This window comes from Esox lucius, chromosome 14, assembly GCF_011004845.1.
Source record: "Esox lucius isolate fEsoLuc1 chromosome 14, fEsoLuc1.pri, whole genome shotgun sequence".
NCBI classification, from domain to species: Eukaryota; Metazoa; Chordata; class Actinopteri; order Esociformes; family Esocidae; genus Esox; species Esox lucius.
In genome coordinates, this window is record NC_047582.1 from 28,223,251 (window position 1) to 28,245,854 (window position 22,604).

Consider the following 22,604-nt stretch of genomic DNA (forward strand, 5'->3'; position numbering starts at 1 on the left):
CAATAGTTCACAATTAACATAGGAAAGAGCCTTCATAATAAAATACATCTTCTCCATTTAAAATAGGTTTCTTGTATAAAAGGATGAAATAAAAATAAAAATGTAAAGAAATCTAAGTGAAACCATATTTACAAGGGACACAAATCTTTTTTTAAAATACCCTTTTACAACTTTTGTACCGAAAATATAGCTCAACATATAGGCAGGTGTGCAAGTACAGTTAAACCTAATTATTTGAAGGCAAAGCTACTCAAAAAGCAGAGAGACAGTATTACAGCAGGGGGGAGGGGCCTGAGAATGACTGACAGGTTAATTAGGAAGCATGTCCTAGTGTAAAGTGTCATCCATCCTTCATCTGGACAAAACTAGGGATCACACAGTAAAACACCTTAAGTATTTCACCTCCCTGCAGTTGAAGGAGGAAAAAACAGTACCGTAAACTATTGCGCTCCATCAAAGCTATTAGCTGCAGTGGGAGGAGGTGATCCTCTCTGGGGATGGAGAGTGTCTGGCAGGGCTCAGGATGGGGACACTCACTCCCTCATCGGGGGATCCAGACAGGCTGACTGTCACTGACCACTGATTGGGATCTCCTGTAGAGGCAACGACAAGGTCAGTAAACCAGCCATGGTTCAGTCTGTAAGGGGGTGCACCAGCCAATGAGTTTTCTCTCTGACTCATTAGGCCACTGACTCATGCAGATTACACCTTCATATCTGCAATCAAATGAAGGTCTGGGGGTAAAAATCCATGAACAAAACCGAGAATTTCAACACATACACATTTCACCAGGTCATTGCACTACCCACCACTACAATCAATGTATCAAAGATGAGAGAACATGCCATGCTAATAATTCAAGGACCTTCAAAATAAATACTCTTCAATAACCAAGAGCATTACTGAATTAGACCGAATGGGCCTGGGAAGTCAAAGAATGACCAGCATGCAATGGGGTCAGGTGCATTAAAAGGTCCTTTTCATGCAAAACACAAGTCCATGAAAACAACATTCTTGCTTTTGCAAGGGAGTGAATTCATTGTAAATGGCTTGCCAGCTCACCTAGAAATTATTTATACATTAAGGATGTGTCACGAGAACAAATACTTCGATTCCAGGTTGGTAGCAAATAAAAAATATGTTCACACGTTTGCTAGTACCAAATGCGCTGACGAATAATTGCACAAATCACAAAAAATCAAGGACAGGGAACAAAAGTCACCACCATAGCCTATATCACACTAACTCTCGCTAGACAACACAGCAGTTATTTAGAGATACCTGCCTTGAATGTCCAGACAAGACTGCAGATGTGGCCTGGCGAGACTAGCCTGACACAAATGCAACAAATATTCAGCCTAGCTGGCCTCATCTATAGATTTAGATAATACTGTGTTTATTTGAAAACGAAGGGAGAATGGCATAACTAAATGCATGGTATAGTCATGCACGTCAGTAGACGTTTGTCTCCAGTCAAGTCAAAAGTTCTTCTTAGCCCAACTGAAAGGCACTTGTAGTTCAAAATTCTGGTATTGTGACATCCATACACATACACAAGAAATACTGATTGAATAGAGCCCCAAGTAATGGAACTAAACCTGGCCAGGATTCAAAATGGACCTGCACTTCCAAAGACAAGGTGCTTTAGGTTGGCACAGATTGCATTCACAGTAGGAGCTGCGAATGCCAGCCCACGCATTGTTCTTACTTTCAAGTGTGAATTAGTGCAAGTAAACCAAGTCGTAAGAGCTGTGCAAAAACCAAGCCCTGAAACACTCCAAGTCATCATGGAACAAAGTCATGCATCAGACCACTGACATCCCTGTCACCATACACACTATTACCTGCCCCTGGTCCTCCAGAGAAGCCTTTCAGCCCATTGAGAGAACAGTAATTTGTCTGAAATTTGCCCACATTTATAGAAAAAGAGTGAGAGAAGAAAGCAGAGACGACGGGCACATTATTAGTGTGAAAACGCAGCAGAGTTAGTCTACTCATTCGGTCTGACAAGACCGGGCCTGAATGGTACATGCTGTTTTTGACCCACCTCCAGGTTCCCTCTGGCCTTCTTCAGGACTCCGTGGGTTATGGACACTAGGCGGAAACAATAACACAAAACACATGTTTGGATCCGGACCAGTGTAAACATGCTCTGTGTCATTAATCCCCCGGACGCGCGTTCTTACACTGGTCGATGATGACCCTCTCCATGCCCTCCTTGAGCTGGTTAGTGGTGCGCAGTCGCCTGACCGCCCCAGTCAGAAGCTTCTCCTGCTGGGACAGGCGGCTCTTCAGCCGGGCTATCTCATTCTTCAACAGCTCATCCTGGGAACAGGAAGAAAGGAGATTTTTTTTCAAGACATTCTAGTCAATGTTAATGCGATTCATTTTTCAGTCACAGTATACACGAAAATAGACCAGTCCATCGAACGTAACCAGAGTCACCATCATTGTTGGTGAAGTACAGCCCCGGGCAAACACCATACCATCAACAAAACGTCCCTGCGGATGTGACATTTTCACATCACATAGACTTGTAATGTCTCTACTTTTTGAGTGCGTTGAAAAGGGCGTGTGGGTACCTGCTGGTTGCTGCCACCGTCCCCTCCGGTGGTGGCCGGGCCGGAGGGCAGGGAGACCCTCCAGACCAGTTTGAGCAAGCGGCTGGCCTCCTCCAGGACCTGCTGCATGGTGTTCACACCACTGGTCAGCCCCTTCAGATGACCCTGCTCCAACACCTGGACAGCAACAAACATGTCCGGAGCATGAACAACGTCTTTCATTTAGATTGGGACACAAGCGTGAATTAAAAGAAGATAACATGCTTGCATACCGTGGGTACCAGTGACTGGTGTTGGGATTTGTACAACTAACACTGAAAAGTTACGAATGCACGCTGAACAGAGCCAAAGTGCGGACTGGCATCATATTGGGATGTGGTAAACCGAAATGTCTTTATTTCAATTCAGTTGAACTTCTCTGCTGCCTCAGTAACTGAGACGTCACGTGTCATTGGTATCATGCTAAAAGCTGGCAAAGCACCACAGACCCACTTGTTTACCAAGCATACAAACTGCACCCACCCACAGTAGTCAAGATACAGTATATTCAGGTGATGCAGATTAAAGGCCATGAATGTTCATCCTTGTGCTTCATTGATGTGATCCTTAGTGAAGGGATACATTTTCACTAGACTTTTTTTTTGGTTGCAATTCTTTTCCGAATTCAAGCGAAAGAGGTGACGAGACAGAAAACCAGGGTGTTCTACGGTATCCTGTTTAGAGAGGTCGTCCTAACCTGGTTGTCAGGTCCTTGCTGGCGGACAGTGTGTAGGCAGTCCTGCAGGTGTGTCTCCATGGTGCCGAGGAGCCTCCTGCCCTCAGAGATCTGCTTGCGGAGGGCGTTGTGGTCCTCGATTAGGCCGAGGACATGGCGCCCCTGCCGGTTGGCCCACAGGCGGTGGCCAGGCACCAGGCGGGACAGTGGGGGGGCCGAGCCGGAGACACTGTCCCCGGAACTGTGACTGCACTGGGACACGGCGTCCATCTCTGACTGGGTCTGGCGCTTCAGGTCTGGTAGAGAGAACACACGCGGTCCATATGAGAGGATCGTATAGTCCCACAGACCGACAACTGACAGGCACGGTCAGTCACCTCAACAGTAATGGTCACCACGCACAAGACTGTGCTGTGGAGTCTTACCGAGCAGAGTGTCACCGTGAGAAGAAGAGCGGCGTAGAGTATCCTCTCGACCAGGGGACCGGCCCCCCTCCTCTGGAACACAAGACATGTTCACACACTGAGTTATAGACCATAACAGATACACAGGATTTTCAGAATACGATTATTACTTTTATTTTGTTAGTATCTGTGATAAGGGGAAAAGAAGAATTCAGCTGGTAGCACGAGTCACAAAGCACCGTGATAGTGGCCAGATTACAGGGGTACGGCTGTCTGAAGAAACACGTTGGTTAAGCAGCCATGTTTGGATTAGGACAAGGCCGTCTCATTTCATTCACGGAGCGACAGATCATTTGAAATACAAAGACAATTCCAGGTAGTGTCAGGACAGAATCGTTTTGCTCCTCTTGAAAGTAAAACAATACGAGCAAGCGAATCTGTCTGGAACAAATGCAGGCAGCAAGAGAACCATGAATAATTGATGACCCATTTCAAGACATTTAAATAGGAGGAAATAAACAGGCTAACGTGAATGGTGAGCTATCAGGATATTCAGCGTATTACTGAAAGAACAGCAGAGTATTTTGCACTAGATCAACAGTATGGTGTGAAATATATTTCCTATAACAAAAATATATTTGACCACAGGGGGACTTCACTAAGTAAACAGTCAGTGTGAGCATTTTGGAGCGCAAGAGGAGGATATTTCATTTGAATGACGCAAACTCTTTTGTAACTCCCTCACATGAAGGACAAAATCACACTTGTAGCGCACTTCTGGGAATGAATTAGAATGGACTGTACGAAAATAACATGGCTGCGATTATGAGGAGACTGGCACACTCCCGTCGTTCACGCATTCATACACCTGTAGTCTATTCACCTGAGGTGGACAGCAGGTAGTTGATATTGATGGTGTCTGGGCGGTGGGATCCCCTGAGCAGCTGTTCCTCCAGCCTCTGCCTCAGGGCCGTGTTGGTCTGGATACTCCTCTCCAGCTGCAGCCTCAGGTGGCGGATCTCTGACAGCAATTCCCCCAGGTCCACTTGGGTTGACCCAGACCCTGTCCCTGGACCGGACGCTTGGCCTGGGCCACTAAACTCTTCACAATAAAAAGGCCCGGCAGAAGGGAATCAGAAACAACTAGGCAAAACGTCGACTTCGGTGTGATCCGACTGTCGGTCATATGTTCGCCATCACCGGGCACACAGGGCTCAAGCACTTTCCATGGATTTGACCCGGTTTGGGTGAGTTCAACAGGGGAACAAGGACTATGACAGTACACTGATGTGACTGACAGGTCTAGGACACTACTTGTGTATGTTACCTGTATGTGTGTGAGTCTTCATCTGTTCGTAGACCTGCAGTTCCACACGTAGAGACTGGAGGAGGTGTTGACTGTCTGACAGCTGCTGCCTCAGCACCTTAACCTCACACTGCAACCTACACACACACACACACACACACACACACACACACACACACACACACACACACACACACACACACACACACACACACACACACACACACACACACACACACACACACACACACACACACACACACACACACACACACACACACACACACACACACACACACACACACACACACACACACACACACACACACACACACACACACACACACACACACACAATAGAACAGTCCCCAACAGGTTTAGTCAGCAGCCACAGGCCTGAACTCATTCATGAGAAGCTGGCCAAACATTTCTGTACATGCAATTTTTATGCCTTTGACCTCACTGAACTCTCACAGGTATCAGAAAATAGCGGCTACCAGATGCTGTCTGATCAAGGCACAACCCCCCCCCCCCCCCCCCCCCCCGAACCACCATGGTGTTCAAAGTTGGCCATTTCCTCTCTAGCATGTTACCCGATTGGTCTTTGTGGTTTGAGCAATTGATAACAGATAGCCACTTTTATAACCTTTTATAACCCACGCCATTCTACACTGGAACAGAATCAGAATGGTGTGTCCTCAGGCATGTCAGTGTTTTACCGGTGGATCTCCTCGCAGCTGCTGTGTAGCGTGTCCTGGAGGTGAGCGTGTTCCTGGGTGCTTCGGTCCAGTCGCTCCTGGAGGAGAATTTGTTCTTGTCTCAGGGCCTCACACTCCTTCCTGCTCTTCTCCAGCTTGGCCGTCCGCCTGGCCAGCGCCTCACGAAGCTTCTCATTCTCCTTCTGCTTGTCTGTAGACAGTGTGACCGATTAACAGAGCAATCCCAGTCAACTCACTGCCTCTATCAACCAGGCCAGCCTCTGAACGCGGTGGTATGACCGGCCTCAGCGGAGCAGCTCTACGTAGATCCACTTGACTCAACCAGTCAAGACGGGAATGTACAAAACGGACCAGAACAGGGACAAGCACAAATGGGTTATCGGTACCTCTGGAGCCCAGGTTGAGCTGCTCCTTCAGGGCTTGATTCTGACCCCAGAGGAGGCGCAGCTCGCTGGTCAGCTGACCCTGCTCCTCGCTGCCGTGGATGAAGATGTTGGTGGCCGCTGGATAACACAGTAACACACACAGTAAAGTCTGGTTAACATGGAGGTCAAACTTTAACACGGAAGTACAGTTCTGTGGCAGAATTCACCTCTGTCAGCGTCCATACAACTGACCCAGAGACAGAGTGGAGGCTTGCAGGGTGTGTGTGTGTTTCTGTACCTGGGTCTCTCTCCACCTCAGCCAGTTTCCTCTCCAGCTGTTCCCGGAGCCGGTCGTTGGTGCGGATGGTCTCCTCCAGGCGCTCCCTCAGGGCTCTGATCTCCAACAGGTGCTCCGCTAACACGTCTGATTGAGGCCATGTCAGTTAGAACACACCCTCACACACCCACCCAAACACACCCCCACACCCACCCAAACACACCCACACACCCACCCAAACACACCCACACACCCAACCAAACACACCCACCTGGGTTAATGCCGTGTAGCTGGGCAGCGTCCTGGTATGAAGTGAGGTGTCCCCTTCCACCCTGCTCCTCCCGGGTGTGCGGGGAACCCCCGGCCGTCCCCGGGCTCTGCCCCAGTCGGTGCCCCTCGTCCTGGGTGTGGCGTTGCGTGGAGCCCCCCGGGACCAGGATGGATCGGTTGAGTTCCAGCTCGCTACGCAGCGTGTCGTTCATCTCCAAGCTGCTACGCAGCTGCTGTGCCAGACGCCTGTTCTCCCGCTGCAGCTCTTGGAGCCGCCCGGCACTCCCCTCACATCCAGACACGCCCCCATCCTCAGCCCCACCCCCGGTCCGCTGGGCAACAAATTCAGGAGCCGACATTGAACTCTTGGAGCAGCCCTTGGATTCTTTCATTCCTGGATGAAATAAAGGTCAGGATTAGATTATTTCCCGTTTCCTTTGCATGACAAAGCCTAAACAGCACTCAAACACAAGCCTACAGAAACATGTTTGTCCCCTGCAATATCCTCACAGGCCCACGCCTTTATCGCCGGCCGCCTCAAGTGCCATTTTCCACTGTCATCGAGCGAAGCCACCCTTACATCCACTTACTGGCTGGATAAAAGCCTAGCGCCACCACTGGAAAATGCTCCCGGTTAACTGGGCCACTATGGAAAACACACGGTTGTCAGAGAAAAAAAATAAACTCAGCTAAGTTAGCCTAGCCAACGGACACCCTACGAAAAAACTACTGACGCACTAGCATCAGAAACTAATAGTTTAGTAGCTTTCCTCTTTCGTGTCTTACCACAACATAACCCATCTCCATAATAGCAGTCGCTCTCCACACTCAGAGGATTAAACCGGATAGGTGCCACTAAATAATGCAGTTTTAAGTGGAGAACGGTGGGGGGGGGGGGGGGGGGGGGGGGGGGGCAGTAACTTAAATCTAGTGCCCTTGGCCGGTCCTCTTTGTCCTATCGGGACGCCTGACTGGTCCCGAATGTGACTGAGTGGAACAGAAGTACCAGTGTAATAACTCTGACCGGGATTCAAAGGCAATCTCAATGGCACTGGGCCCAGCTGGACCGCCGGGGGGCGGGGTCCGCTCTTCTAGCGTTAGAGTGCTAACGCTAGCAGAGTAGCTAAACACTCCACATAAAACCTGGGTCATATTCAATATGAGTGGAAAGAAATGGGAGACACACTCAAATGGACCATTAGCTTTAAGATTTCATACCATGACAGCCCGTGTTGCCTTTGGCTTTCCTGGGGCTGTTGTGGCAGGACGTCGTGGCTGGGTTAGACACCCTGTCTGAAACTTCAGAGTCCGAGCCGTGGTGGCTGCTGGGAGTTCGGCCTCGTAGTTGACTCTGGAGGCTCTGGACCAGAAGGGTCTTCTCCTGTAACGCTTTGGACAGCCTTTGAGGGAAGAAAGAGCGAAAGACGCGGAAGAGTGTAAATAAAAGGACACAAAAATCTTCCACACAGTTGGAAAAAGACAAACGACAGCCTAACAGAGAACCATCAAAGAGGTAGAAGCGAGAACCTGACAAAGGCCGATTGTGGACTAGAAATTCCATATCAAGCCAGAGATGGTCCATGTAGATGTCTGTCAAAAGACAACGCCACCGCACACACCGGACCAGAAACAGACAGAAGGGAAACTATTACTCCTTTTGGATAGGTCTCGATTCATTCCACAAGAAACAAGCAGATAAAGGAAGACACGCCGCAGTCAAAGATTTCAAGGAATCTTCACACGGCAAACTCAAGCGACCGTCCTCGCCAAAACACTCTCGGTGACAGGCCACTCACAAATCCAGCTGCTCCTGGGTGCACTCAGCCAAATTCTGGTTCTGTTGGACCAGAAAGCAGACCAGTTGGTGGGCCATCTCTCTCTCGCCCTCTAGTTGCAGCCGCAGGTGGTCAACCCCCAGCTGCAGTCGTGTGGCGGCGGGGCCGCCTGGCGGCTGTGGTTCACGGACAGCCTCTGGCCGATACGGTAAGTCCAGATGGAGCGCGTTAGCGGCGCTGTCCAGAGCAGTGGCAGGCAAGAGGGTTGAGAGAAAATAGTCCTCTAATTTTGACACAAAATTAATCTGTAAGACCGCTGAAATCTATGGAGGTTGGGAACCAGGTCAGTAACACGACAGGGCTGTCTAGTCAGGTCAAGGACGCTTGGTTGGCTGAACAACATCTCTCAGACATACCCTAAAGGGAAGACAGGGGCAAGCCATTGCCCAAGTGGAACGTGAAGGCCAGACTCAGACGAATGTTTGGTGGGGGTGTGTGTGTGTGTGTGTGTGTGTGTGTGTGTAGTAAGTAGGAGACACACCTTTGTGCCAGCTCCAGTGCTGCCCCATCTTCAACATCCAGGTGAGTGTCTCCTGAAGAAGGAGAGAGAGAAAGATGTTGAAAGGCCGGTCTCATTTTAATCTCACTAGTCCCTCGCTCTGTCTGTCCCATCTGCCTGCTCGCCACCCCCCCGCCACCCCCCTCATCTCTCCCGATTGGTTAGAAATACAGTACTATTTTGGTAAGACAGCTTCAACTGGTTGACATTTTAGACAGTGTGCAGTGGAAGGCCTGACCGGCCTTTTATGAGGTGGAACGCCCCCCAGCCTACACTCACCGCTCTGTAAAGATGGGACTACATTAGATTATCTTTTGTGAGCGTAAAACGCAGTAGTAGTAGTAGAAACACAGTAGTAGAAAAATTGCCACTGTGGCAGAAAACTGCATGACGCATAGACGCATCTTCTTCCGCTTATCCGGGGCCGGGTCGCGGGGGCAGCAGTCTAAGCAGGGATGCCCAGACTTCCCTCTCCCCAGACACTTCCTCTAGCTCTTCCGGGGGGACACCGAGGCGTTCCCAGGCCAGCCGGGAGACATAGTCCCTCCAGCGTGTCCTAGGTCTTCCCCGGGGTCTCCTCCCGGGGGGACGGGACCGGAACACCTTCCCAGGAAGGCGTTCCGGAGGCATCCGAAAAAGATGCCCAAGCCACCTCAGCTGACCCCTCTCGATGTGGAGGAGCAGCGGCTCTACTCTGAGCTCCTCACGGGTGACCGAGCTTCTCACCCTATCTCTAAGGGATCGCCCGGCCACCCTGCGGAGAAAGCTCATTTCGGCCGCCTGTATCCGGGATCTTGTCCTTTCGGTCATGACCCAAAGCTCATGACCATAGGTGAGAGTAGGAACGTAGATTGACTGGTAAATCGAGAGCTTCGCCTTGCGGCTCAGCTCTTTCTTCACCACGACAGACCGATACATCGACCGCATTACTGCAGAAGCTGCACCGATCCGTCTGTCAATCTCCCGTTCCATCCTTCCCTCACTCGTGAACAAGACCCCTAGATACTTAAACTCCTCCACTTGAGGCAGGCACTCTCCACCAACCTGAAGCGGGCAAGCCACCCTTTTCCGACTGAGGACCATGGCCTCGGATTTGGAGGTACTGATTTTCATCCCCACCGCTTCACACTCGGCTGCAAACCGTCCCAGTGCATGCTGAAGATCCTGGTTAGAAGGGGCCAACACGACAACATCATCTGCAAAAAGCAGAGACGAAATTGTGTGGTCCCAAACCTGACACCCTCCGGCCCCTGGCTGCGCCTAGAAATTCTGTCCATAAAAATTACGAACAGAACCGGTGACAAAGGGCAGCCCTGCCGGAGTCCAACATGCACTGGGAACAAGTCTGACTTACTGCCGGCAATGCGGACCAAGCTCCTGCTTCGGTTGTACAGGGACCTGACAGCCCTTAGCAAAGGACCCAGGACCCCATATTCCCCAAGCACCCTCCACAAGATGCCGCGAGGGACACAGTCGAATGCCTTCTCCAAATCACAAAACACATGTGGATTGATTGGGCAAACTCCCATGAACCCTCCAACACCCCGTAGAGGGTATAGAGCTGGTCCAGTGTTCCACGGCCCGGACGAAAACCACACTGTTCCTCCTGAATCCGAGGTTCTACTATCGGCCGTATTCTCCTCTCCAGTACCCTGGCATAGACTTTCCCGGGGAGGCTGAGAAGTGTGATCCCCCTATAGTTGGAACACACCCTCCGGTCCCCCTTCTTAAAAAGAGGGACCACCACCCCGGTCTGCCATCCCAGAGGCACTGTCCCCGACCGCCACACGATGTTGCACAGGCGTGTCAACCAAGACAGCCCCACAACATCCAGAGACTGTCTTTTCTTTATTGTTTTCACATGGGTGAAGAATTAACTCTCCCGAAACCACTCTGAACACTTAAGAGGTCTAAGAAAATGCACTCAAAACAGCTTACGAAGTTGAGGCATTATATTTTGTCTTCTAACTAAAACGTCCGGCGTGTTTACCTTTCTCCAGCCGGTCCTCCAGCCTCTCCAGGACATCCAGGCTCTTGTCCAGCTGCTCGCGGAACACCTCTCCCAGGCAGTAGTCCACGTCGCTGGCCTGCACCAGCTCCTCGAAGGCCCTGGAGAGCTCCTCAAGCTGCCTCCGCTGCAGCGCTCCCAGGCCACGGCTCTCCTGGATCTGACGACGTAGCTGGGACAACTCCCTCGCCTGGGACTGCACCAAGGAGTCAATCCTGCAGGAGCCAGAGGAGACATGCTTCATTCCTTAGGAACCAAACCACTACGTCCGGTCAGCTAGCGATAGCAGTCATGATACAGGCCCCGGGACAGGTTTCAGAAGCGAACATTACAAGCAAAGTCATTAGTAAATGACCATTAATTCAGGTAAATAATCAGAAATTAAAACAGTAAAAAGACATTTTAATGTAAAAACTATGCATAGAATCTGCTAATTTTGAAAGCTACAGGCGGCAGTGCACCAACCTAGCAGGCGAGGCCGATCGACTGCGATGCTGGGCCTGCTGCAGCTGCTCCATCATGCTCCTGTTCATGCTCCTCTCCCTCTCCAGCTCCACATTCACACGATTCATCTTCTCTTTCAACCCCTCCTGCTCTCCCTCCTGACTGCCCTCCTCCTGCCCTCCGTCCCTGGGACTCTCGGAGCCCGGGGCACCTCCGGGGGCGACATGGGAGTCAGAGGCGACTGTCAACAGTTCGCTGGACAGGGAGGCGCGGCGGCGGAGCAGGGTCTGGAGGTGGAGGATCTCCCGGTGCTGACTCTCTAGCTGGGTCTTTAGCTCGCCCACCTGGGCCTTGAGCTGGACCGGGTCTTCGGACAGGCCGTAGGAGTCGAACGTCTGTAGGCTCTTCAGACACACCTGGAGGGGGAGAGGAAAGAGAGACAAAGAGAGGGAGTGGAGACAGAGGGAAAGAAGGATTCAAATGTAAACAGAATCAAACCAAACACAACCAGACAAAAGTGTAAACAGAAAAAAAGCTTCAAACCTTTGGGGAGCTGAGAGCAGGGGAGCTGGGGTATGAGGCGCTGGAGGACATGTCCAGGTTCTCCGTGGAGGAGAACGAGGGCTCTTCCTGGTTGTGTTTCAGCAGGAAGGGCAGACCGCTGGTGGCACTGGGGACAAGCTGCATGTCTGGAGAGGGGAAGCGTCATCAAACACACACAGCAATGATCAGACAGGTAAAAATGACAGATGTTAAACAAGCGAGTGTGACAGAGACCACACGCAAAGGGAAAGCAGAAAGGAGACCTTTTTGCATTGATGTATGGTTGACCGGGATAAAAAAGTAGACGGACAATAATAGTTACAGTGTTCCATAGAGTAAGTCATTCCAGGACACAGCGTACACATGCAGGACAGAAACACAGACAGACGTGTGATATTGTAAAGTGCCCTGGTTAAACCGGACAGGAGAGGCTTGGGTTTTTAATCAGTGTTACAGGCCAGTGGTGGTTCTCATGCAGACAAGAGCTCAGTCTGAAGGTACTTCCTCTCCTGGTCTCCCAGGCACCTCTCCACTATATGACTTGATACCACAGGTCATAGGAAATGCTTTCCCCCTCGTTCACTGCTATTTACTTTGGCGAAGACAAAGGAGACAAAAAGAGGAAGCCACTTTAACTAACCAGACACACCCAGCGTGAATGGCGAGTGATTATCAAACCAGAAGGAAAAAGTGCAGTAATTAAACAGTGTTACAGACCAGTGTTCATTCATCATTCCTCATGCCGCATATGCCACTACCCCAACGATTATTAGTGTCCACTCAAAAGACAGACATGCTCCATCCAGACGTGGTCTAGACATTGCCCAGACGTGGTCTAGACATTGCCCAGACGTGGTCTAGACATTGCCCAGACGTGGTCTAGACATTGCCCAGACGTGGTCTAGACATTGCCCAGACGTGGTCTAGACATTGCCCAGACGTGGTCTAGACATTGCCCAGACGTGGTCTAGACATTGCCCAGACGTGGTCTAGACATTGCCCAGACGTGGTCTAGACATTGCCCAGACGTGGTCTAGACATTGCCCAGACGTGGTCTAGACATTGCCCAGACGTGGTCTAGACATTGCCCAGACGTGGTCTAGACATTGTGGTCTACCTGTGCTACTGCTCTCCTCCCTATCCACCTCAGGCTCACTCTTGCCACTGGTTTCGTAACCCAAGTCCTGCAGGTCCACCTGCACACCCTTGTCATCCTGCTCCAGAGGCGCTACAAGCAACATGCAGGTAGTCAAGGGTGAGAGAGAAGAAAAGCTCCACAGACATTTGGGGATCTCTTGCTCTCTCTCATTCCGCTTGTCGTCATCAAATACTGATGACATGATGTCATTATTGCATTTGAATTGTGTCGTTCAACATTGTCAAACATCACAATGTCGACATTTGAGTTAATTACACAGATAATTGTGTAATTCTATACAGAACCAGTGACATGGCTAGGAGTAAAACGGGACACATTACAATAAATAATCCATTTAGGACTTTTAAAACTGTAATTCAAGGGCTTACTTTCATGCAGTAACAATATACATGCCCTTCTTGCAAGAGGTCTATGCACATTTCTATAAAATAGAACTGCAAGCTCAGCAATAGGTTTCACACATTCTTCATTATTATTCAATTAAAACATCTGAAAAAATTCTAATATTACAAATAAAGCTGATGTCAAAGTTTGTTGTAATAAAAAAAGGGTAGCTAACAGATGTCTCAAAGGGCCATAATATTAAATAGCAGCATGTAACGCAATTTGAAAATTAAGAGACTACTGTGCCATTTTCTTTCCTTTCCAAAAAAGTTGAAAAGGAAAGTTTTGAGTAAGGAACAGAAGCGTTCAATTTGCAGTGGTCTCATAATATTATTACTTCTCTTGCTCACTCAAAAACTTCCTTTTCGACTTTCTAGGAAAGGTCCGTGGTCTCTTAATTTTTCCCGGAGCAGTAAGTATTTGATCAAAATGTTCCCCTCTGCTATTGTTCCCTTACCTCTGAGTGCTGCTCCATCACCGGTCTTCTTATTCTGCAGGGCTAGGACCGATTGGGCCATGGCCAGCTTCTCCTCCAGGCTTTTACAAACCCTCTTCTTCTCCTTCAAAGCCTTCTGTAGGCTTTCTAACTGGGCCTGGAACTCCGGCGGCGGTACCCAGGCTCCAGGCTCCCGTGGCTGTTCTTCCCTCGCCTGGCGTATCTCCTCCTGTAAGTCGGAGAACGTCTTCTGGAGGAGGCAAATGTTACGGTGTAGTTCCAGGGGAGATGCAGTTCCTGTGTCAACCCCAGGAGTTGTGTGTTTGGTTGGAGACCCGGCGGTCTGTCTGTGAGCGTGTTCAGTAAAGCCCAGCTTTGCTAGTTGTTCTCTCTCCTGAAGAGCTTTCTGTAGCTTGTCTAGTTGCCGTTGTAGGTCTGAACCGGCTTGAGCTGCCCAGGTTGCGGTAGAGGCACCAGTGCTTGTGCTGGTACAGTGAGCTGTGAGCGAGGCTATTGCAAACTCTGCCGCCCTGAGACACTCTGAGAAACAACGGGCAACCTGCTCAGATTCAAGGCTGCTCTTTTCATCGGACATCGTTCCTCTTCTACTATCATGCGCTCTTCCGCCACTCTGAGAAATTGATTCATTCCCTCTCTGAAGCTTCTGATCTCTGTCTAGCTGCCTGCTGTAGCGGTCCTCCAAGCCTGCAGTGGCAGAGTTGGCGGTGCCCTGCTCTGCTGAGATAGCCTGCTCAGCAGCCCTCAGCCTCTCCTGTAGCTCAGTGTTAATCCGTCTCTGCTCCCACAGTGCTTCCTGTAGGGTGTCAACCTGGCTCTTCGGCCCTGCACCAGGCCCCACGGACCCAACAGAAGATCCACGTACCAGGGTTTTTAGGACCAGGGAGCCATTTGAGGCGGTGACCTGTCGAAGGGCCACCTCCAGCCTCGTGCACAGCTCCCATGGGTCGGAATGAGCGTCCTGGGTGTCGTAGGATGAAGACAGAATGCCAAGCGAAGCAAAGGTCTTCTCAACCATACGGAGGCAGTCCACCAGCTGGTTGTTGAGTCTCTCTTTGCCCTCCAGGGCTTTGTGGAGGTTGGACTCTGGACCAGGGGAGGCTGGTACTCCATCCTGTCTGTCCCCGTCCAGGTTGCAGGCGGTGAGGTAGGCGATGGTGGACTCAGCGGCCTGCATGGCTTCAACATAATGTTGGTTCAGAAGGTCCTTCTCCCGCAGCTGGGCCTGGAGTGCATCCCACCCGGCCATCTGCTCCTCTAGACGGCCTATCAGCTGCTCCTTGTCCTGGCACTCCTGATGGAGGAGCTCCAGCTGGGACAGGAGCTCGGCGTCGGTCGGGGTCTGAGCTCGGAGGAACTCCATCTCCAGGCCCTGTGGGCCCTTTGTGGCTGGCTCAGTAGTGGTGCTGCCGTGCTCTGACCCTGGGCTGCAGGGCTGGGCGGCTCCAGGAGAACTGCAGGAGTCAGAGTCAGAACAAGCCTGCTGGTCATCCAGGTCCAGCTGTTGCAGGGTGTCTCCTCTAAGACACGCTGAAAATGTGTCAGAAGCCTGGTTCACAGACAACCTGCTGGTGCCGGTATCCATTTTGTTTCGACACACAGGTACCGGCAGCCGAGACTTGAGGGCCTGCAATACAGAAACAAACAGCAGAACGGGATTACAATCTGATCTCTAGGAGATATGTGCAAGTTTCCTCTCGAACTCCATCTCAGTGACAGTACACACCCCATTTCGCACGATGCGTTGTGAGCGTCCGTTAGCACGCAGCACAGGGATTTTTCCATTCTCCTCTCCTTTCCTTCCGCGGTGCAGTCCCACCTCCTCCAAACCCAGCCTCTCCTTCGACTGAGTACCAGCGACCGCCATCTCTGCCTGACCGTCCACAATCGCTTCGGTCCTCTCCAACTGCTCCTTCAGCAGCTTGATGACCTTGCGGTGACCTTTAGCCTCTGACTTCAGCCTCTCTACCGTCTGGCGGAGATCAGCCTGTCCGTCACCGCTGTCACCCGAGGTGTCAGCACTCTCTTTAGACTCTGTGGACTTCTCCTCCTTTAGTTGACCTCTCAGGTTCGCATTCTCTGACCGCAACCTCCTGAGCTCCTCCCTAAAAAGGAACAAGACATCGCATTCATTGAAGTTAGCGTTCTATAAGTGGAAAAGCACAATCCCTTTACCCATCTAATAAAGATGTCACCACCTCATCTTATAGGATGGAAAATGCAATAACAGTCATTAGTAAACTGTAAGATTTATTTGATGGAACCTAGGTCAGTGGTACCAAACTCTGGTCCTCCAGTAACCACAACAATACATATTTTATTATAGTCAAGCACAACTTGTCAATAATTACCAGGCGCACAATGACTTGAAATGGGGGTGCCTGTCAAGGGCCACAACAAAAGTATATGTCGTTTGGGGCACTTGAGGACCGGAGTCAGGAAACCACTGACCAGTAGAGCAAGCACTATAAATGTTCCTTGTAATTTGACCACAAATGTTTGAATCTACTGTCCTATGTAAAAAAAAAAAAAAAAAAAGTATCTAGTCGGAATTAGAGAGAAGAGTCGCGGCTCACCTTAGGTGGGTGACAGACAAGGCCCCACACTCCGACAGGAGACAACGGAGCTGCTCCCAGTTGATGTCCTTCTCCAACTCTTCCCGCTGCTTGGTCTTGGACTGGATCTCTCTGGAGGCTTTTGAAGACCAGAGAGGGGATATCTCACCCTGGATTTGGACCAGGGTTTCAGACTCATCCGCGGCACCCAATTTGTTGTCATCAGTCAGAATTCCATCTACCACCTGAAAGGAGAATGTGTAAGAATTTGAGAGAAGTTCAGTGTGTTATGGACCATAAAGACCTTTCCAGTGTAAAAATCGATCATGGCCGCTGCATACCTGTCCAAGGCCGCTGTCCATCTGACTCTCACTGTCCCGGCCAGGGACACTGCGGCCTGCCCTCTGAAGATGATGCTATAGTAATGGGATGGGAGGCGTATGTGACACACATGACTTCGTAACGAAAAAAAAAAATAATGCAATGAGGGAACAGAATCCATAAGACAACACTGCAGCACGGTAAAGGCCGAATGGTGAGACAGAGACATGTCTAATGGGGCATGGGGTAAGAAAAGACTGTTTCATGGGACACACAAGAAAGAACAGGGACTGGGTTAGGACGGGGGGACAGAGAGAGGATATGCTGTTTACTAGAGACGCGATGCAATCGTTTAGAGGGAAAAACAGACACTGGTTCCAGTCCTGCTGGCGTGAAAGACGGAACAAAGCTAACAACAGGAAAAATAAGAGGGTTCAAGGTCAAGGGTTATGGCAGTATGGGTTAGGGGGAGGACTAGGTAGAAGCAGTTACAAGACACTGGTCACCATCTGACCCCTGGTTAGGATTTCAGGCACAACTTCTGAATTTCAAATGGACTCTTAACCCAAGACAATTTCTAAAGACCTAAAAGGTAGTGACAGGCATGAACAATACATTAGGAAGTTAACCTTTGTCTGTGAGGAAGGTTAAATGACCACACCATGGTAAATAAACTAGTACAATTCAATAGTACTACAGAAGTGCCAGGGGAGAGGCAATTTGAAATGGGGCCCACCTCTTTTCCAGAGCTGCTAAATGATAGGTTGAGGCCTGAGCCCTCAGCCAATTGGAGCCCCCTCTGCAGTTCCCCATTCACAGCCTCCAGTCTACTGATATAGTCCTGTAGCTCCATCACCTACGACAACGACACCAACATTAGCACGGTGGCCTAAACATCACATTAACCAAAGCACTGAATTACTTAAAAACGATAAACTGCTAACTCGATACCAGAAAAACAGAGTTAAAAAATAAAAAATATGCACTTTAAAAATTAAAGTGCGCTGCCGAAGCGAGAGCTGACCTTCTGTCTGAGCTCCTCTACAGAGAGGTGCTCCAGGCCCTCTCCCTCTCCTACACAGATACTCATGTAGGACGTCTGGTCGGCCAGGAAACTGCCCAAGGTGTCAGCTGGGAACGAGGACAGGATTGTTACGTACACAACAGACTTCAGATTACGGCCAGGGCTCCAGCACTCCGGGGCGGCCGTACGCCGCCACACCTCTTTAGGAGGCCCGGGGACTGTTTGTGACAACGAGGCGGTACCATATCCTGGCTCTCACCAGTGTCGTTGTTGGCGCCCACCCCGCCCTGCCGGTTCTGGATGGCCCCGAGCCGGGCCTGGAGGGAGGCGTTCCAGCGGTGGGCGTCCTCCAGCTGGTGCCGGATACTCTGCAGCTCCATGGGGTCCACGAGGGCCCGGGCCTCACGACCTGCGAGGAAGAACCCAGTGGGTCAGAGACACAGGGGGGGCTAATGAGCAGGCGTTAGAGAGAAGAATAAGTAACCTAAACTGGCAGGGGCTAACATCAAGGACATTTTCAAGGGCTCACCTAGAATCTGATAAAGATAATCAAAACATGATCTAGGAGATCAAAACATGATCTGGCCTTACAGGAGTCTCACATCGGATAGTATCAATATCTAGATCAAGTTCAGGGGAAAAAAACACATACTGAACATACTCTGACAAAATTGCAGGAGAAATACTTGACTGTAAGGATAATGCAGATGCTCCTGACTGTGATAAAAGCATCTGTTTGTGTGTTCTGTGTCGTTGCCATCATTAAGTTAATATCAGGAAACTTCCCAGTTGGAAGTATATTATGAAATGCTGACTGGGAGAAAACAAAACAAACAAGCTTACCTAAACCGCATGACTGATCCATAAAAATTTGTAATAATAATTAGTAAAACTAAATAATAATAAAAAGCGATCCTTTGAAAGCAAGGGACACAAAAGCTGCGACTGTCACCACGACCGTGCAGACACTACAACCGTGGCCTTGCCATGGGCACCAGGGTTGCTCTATCTGCTACCCCAGAATCCATCCAAAAATAAACCGACATTTTGTTCCAAGACAGAATGATCCTCAACGTTCGAGTATCTTGGACGCTGCCATTGTGACGTGACACAACATCCTTCATTTCAGAGGACCTGCTCTTTAACGTCTGACGGTGACTCCCGACACTCCATGGCTCTACTGTGTCTCCTACGTAAACCTACTATAGCAGTATCTGGTGAATAAACAGGTGGTTATCAATGTCACCAATGAACCAAAGACACGCCAGCTGTTTGTTTTAAAACAGATGCTGAGTTTGACCGTTTTTCATGTAATTTTTTTTACCAAGAGCACAGTCAAATTGCGAAAACACACACACAGGTAAACTTAGAAGAGAAATATCAACAGTGAACAGGCAGGGGTTTGAGTTATTGCATGTAGCGCTATATAAAGGAGTGAGTCATAGCATCCCCATGCATACCTATAGAAACTTAATACACGTCACTCTGGCTGTCATAGATTCAACCACCAAGAGAAAGACTTGAAGTCACATTATAATATAAATAAAGCCATAAAAATATACTTTTCTGAATATATAGTAAAAACAAATAAAATACATAAAATAACTTATTTAAAACTATTTGATGAATTTAATGATGAGTTGTAGCAGACTAAATAATAATTTCTTGCTAGTTCACCTCGTTTTTGTATCTCATAGATGGGAAATGAACTGTGTGGTCCAATGAACAGGAGGACATTCCCTCCTCTACTGAGCAGCAGTGAATATGAGCCCTGGTCCCTTTACAGATGAACTATATTTATATACCCGGATTTAATCGAGGGACGGTATGAGCTGGCACTCTCTCACAAACACACACCCACGAGTTACATGCACAGATGAACAAGTCATCAGGTTTAGATGAACACCTCCACACGTGTGCATACTAAATACAGTAATTTTCCATTCCTCTGTTGTTACATTCGGTTGAAGCCTGTTAACACTTCAGGCAGAAAACAGGAAGGCATGCGGCCAAATAGGAGACTGCTTTGTAACGGATCCAAACTCCCAGTTCAGTATGTAACAGCAGAAGACATTTAATCATCAGACAAATGACTCAGTATGTCTTTAAAGTGTAAGTGACAGGAGGAGATGACATTAATGTAGCTGACATTAAATATCTGACAGTGATGTATTTTGAAATGTGATTGAGGTGAAGAAATGACAAAAATAATATAAATGTTAGGTAATGAAAAAGACAATTAAAAGACAGAAAGACAGACATGGCATTGTTTTATTATGCAGAGTGGTTCATAACCCAAACAAAATAGATGACAGATGACAGGGAGTTAATAGGTGGTGTCTGGAGAGACATTTACAAAGAGGGAGATTAAGCGGTGATTCAGACCATGTGTTAGAGATGCAGACAGAGAGGTGAATGAAAGTGACAACAAAAAGATGAAGAACAGAGCCAGGTGGACATGTGACAGCAAGAGGACGTGCAGGGAAGATTGAGGACTAACAGGATATGTTAGTAGTGATAGGGAACATGCTGACCTTTCGTGTAAGACTACACACACTTTCTAGAAAGTAGCATAAGGTGAGTGTTGGACATGTTAAAATATGATGCTCTCTACCTCCCTGTCCTGTAACCTGCCTTCCTGTGCCCTCCCTAGTCCCCTTTGTTCCTCTCCCTCTGCCCTCCCTAGTCCCCTTCGTTCCTCTCCCTCTGCCCTCCCTAGTCCCCTTCGTTCCTCTCCCTCTGCCCTCCCTAGTCCCCTTCGTTCCTCTCCCTCTGCCCTCCCTAGTCCGCTTTGTTCCTCTCCCTCTGCCCTCCCTAGTCCCCTTCGTTCCTCTTCCGGTGCCCTCCCTAGTCCGCTTTGTTCCTCTCCCTCTGCCCTCCCTAGTCCCCCTTCGTTCCTCTCCTTCTGCCCTCCCTAGTCCCCTTCGTTCCTCTCCCTCTGCCCTCCCTAGTCCCCGTTCGTTCCTCTTCCTGTGCCCTCCCTAGTCCCCGTTCGTTCCTCTTCCTGTGCCCTCCCTAGTCCCCGTTCGTTCCTCTTCCTGTGCCCTCCCTAGTCCCCGTTCGTTCCTCTTCCTGTGCCCTCCCTAGTCCCCGTTCGTTCCTCTTCCTGTGCCCTCCCTAGTCCCCGTTCGTTCCTCTTCCTGTGCCCTCCCTAGTCCCCGTTCGTTCCTCTTCCTGTGCCCTCCCTAGTCCCCGTTCGTTCCTCTTCCTGTGCCCTCCCTAGTCCCCGTTCGTTCCTCTTCCTGTGCCCTTCCTTCCTCCCCAGTGTGTACTACCAGTACTGCACCTTCTCCTGACTGTTTGGCTCTGCTGATCTCTCTGTCCAGCTGTTGTCTGAGCTGGTCGTTGCTCCGGATGCCCTCCTCCAGCTGCTGCCTCAGGAGAGTCACAGCCGTCAGCTCCATCTGGAGGGCATGGATCCGCTGGGCACTGCAAGACCCACCACCACACAATGTAGACTAACAAATTACATTCATGTAGTCATGTGAAATATGTTTATACTGATATTTTAAATTCCACCGCAACTGAGACCCAAGTTATCAGGACCAGTGCATCTCAATATCAACGTTTAATCAGAACAACAATGAGAAATCGTGACGAAACGGTTTGGCGTGTACATTTCAATAACCTGACGTGAACAGCAGTTAAAGAAATCCACACACAACAAACAACAGGGATAACATTAACGTGCAGTAGATCCTGTACCTGTCTTGTTCCTTGATGGTGCGGACCAGGCTGGAATAGAGCTGCTGCTCGGCCCGCAGAGCTCGGTTCAGACACTGGTGCTCCACCTGCAGATCAGCCAGCGTAGGCAGGGCCTAGGAAAGAATGGGGGCAGATGGGTCGAAGGCCACTCAAAAGGTCAAACTCACTGTCCATAAAAGTGATGTTCAAAGAAGATCAAAGGCTTTGACACCGTAAACAGACTGTCAGAATGTGTTACAGTGAGTGACGGTCACACGACTCAGGTCGCGATGGGTTTATTCTCGTGCCGGACTGTTAACAGACAGACGGACCTATGCGAGACTTCAGGTTCTACCAAAAAACTGTTTTACTCTTTATTACTCTCACACAAACAAAACGTAACAGGTTGGGAAATTTATTTTTGATTTAACACTCAACAGGGAGACATTCAGAGAGGCAGGTCTTGTTTCGAGTAGCCGTACCTCGTCCTGGCTGTCCCCACCAATGTTGGTCCTCTCCCTCTGAGGAAGGCCAGGGAGAGCGCGCTCTACCCGAGCTTCAGCTGCCGGATCCTGAGGCTCCCGGGTCTGACTGCCCACTCTCTGGCCCAGGTGCTGGTGGAGGTCCTGTTAGCACATACACAGCAAAGACACTTTGAAGGAAACTATTCGCAGTAAATGGGGAAAAAAGTAGTCAAATGTATTGCTCAGCCAATTTCTCTGTGTAACCCCCAATGGGGGGAAATTTAACAAGAATAGCACAGGTGGGGATGGTCAAGCTCAGCAGGAGGGAAGAACCCTTTGAAAGCGACGCATGGACCCAGTGGCACCAGGTTACCCCCAGTGGCGGCTTGAGTGAGTGTGTCTGTGTGGAGAAGCAGCGGCCATCCACTCACATGGATAATCTCGTTCTTGGTTTCCAAGGTGGCGGTGAGGGAGTCTATGCTTGCGTCCTGGCCCTTGACACGGCCCTCCAGCTCGGACAACACTGACTGGAGATCAGCCAGGGACATCTGGAGCATAACAAGATAAAGATGAGTTTGGTGTTTTTCCTACGGGTAAAGATGAGGATTTTGTG

General features: G+C 49.7%; 1 protein-coding gene across 1 annotated transcript in view; it reads right to left on the reverse strand.

The window, feature by feature from the left end:
* Positions 1-205: 205 nt before the first annotated feature.
* Positions 206-22,604, reverse strand: part of cdk5rap2 (CDK5 regulatory subunit associated protein 2) — a 29,454-nt gene continuing 7,055 nt past the window's right edge. Inside the window, exons 14-43 of the mRNA XM_010901121.5 lie at positions 22,423-22,539; positions 22,010-22,153; positions 21,549-21,661; positions 21,130-21,272; positions 18,103-18,252; positions 17,844-17,950; positions 17,556-17,675; positions 16,840-16,914; positions 16,520-16,743; positions 15,670-16,048; positions 13,947-15,570; positions 13,064-13,174; positions 11,947-12,092; positions 11,425-11,819; positions 10,942-11,174; positions 8,934-8,985; positions 7,836-8,017; positions 6,619-7,011; positions 6,369-6,494; positions 6,092-6,208; positions 5,706-5,895; positions 5,008-5,123; positions 4,564-4,782; positions 3,702-3,773; positions 3,298-3,572; positions 2,583-2,738; positions 2,187-2,325; positions 2,048-2,094; positions 1,845-1,899; positions 206-593 (exon numbers count right to left, since the gene is read on the reverse strand). Coding sequence (XP_010899423.2) covers positions 463-593; positions 1,845-1,899; positions 2,048-2,094; positions 2,187-2,325; positions 2,583-2,738; positions 3,298-3,572; positions 3,702-3,773; positions 4,564-4,782; positions 5,008-5,123; positions 5,706-5,895; positions 6,092-6,208; positions 6,369-6,494; positions 6,619-7,011; positions 7,836-8,017; positions 8,934-8,985; positions 10,942-11,174; positions 11,425-11,819; positions 11,947-12,092; positions 13,064-13,174; positions 13,947-15,570; positions 15,670-16,048; positions 16,520-16,743; positions 16,840-16,914; positions 17,556-17,675; positions 17,844-17,950; positions 18,103-18,252; positions 21,130-21,272; positions 21,549-21,661; positions 22,010-22,153; positions 22,423-22,539 — 6,351 coding nt within the window. The 3' untranslated portion in view covers positions 206-462. The remainder of the gene's footprint in view (positions 594-1,844; positions 1,900-2,047; positions 2,095-2,186; positions 2,326-2,582; positions 2,739-3,297; positions 3,573-3,701; positions 3,774-4,563; positions 4,783-5,007; positions 5,124-5,705; positions 5,896-6,091; positions 6,209-6,368; positions 6,495-6,618; positions 7,012-7,835; positions 8,018-8,933; positions 8,986-10,941; positions 11,175-11,424; positions 11,820-11,946; positions 12,093-13,063; positions 13,175-13,946; positions 15,571-15,669; positions 16,049-16,519; positions 16,744-16,839; positions 16,915-17,555; positions 17,676-17,843; positions 17,951-18,102; positions 18,253-21,129; positions 21,273-21,548; positions 21,662-22,009; positions 22,154-22,422; positions 22,540-22,604) is intronic.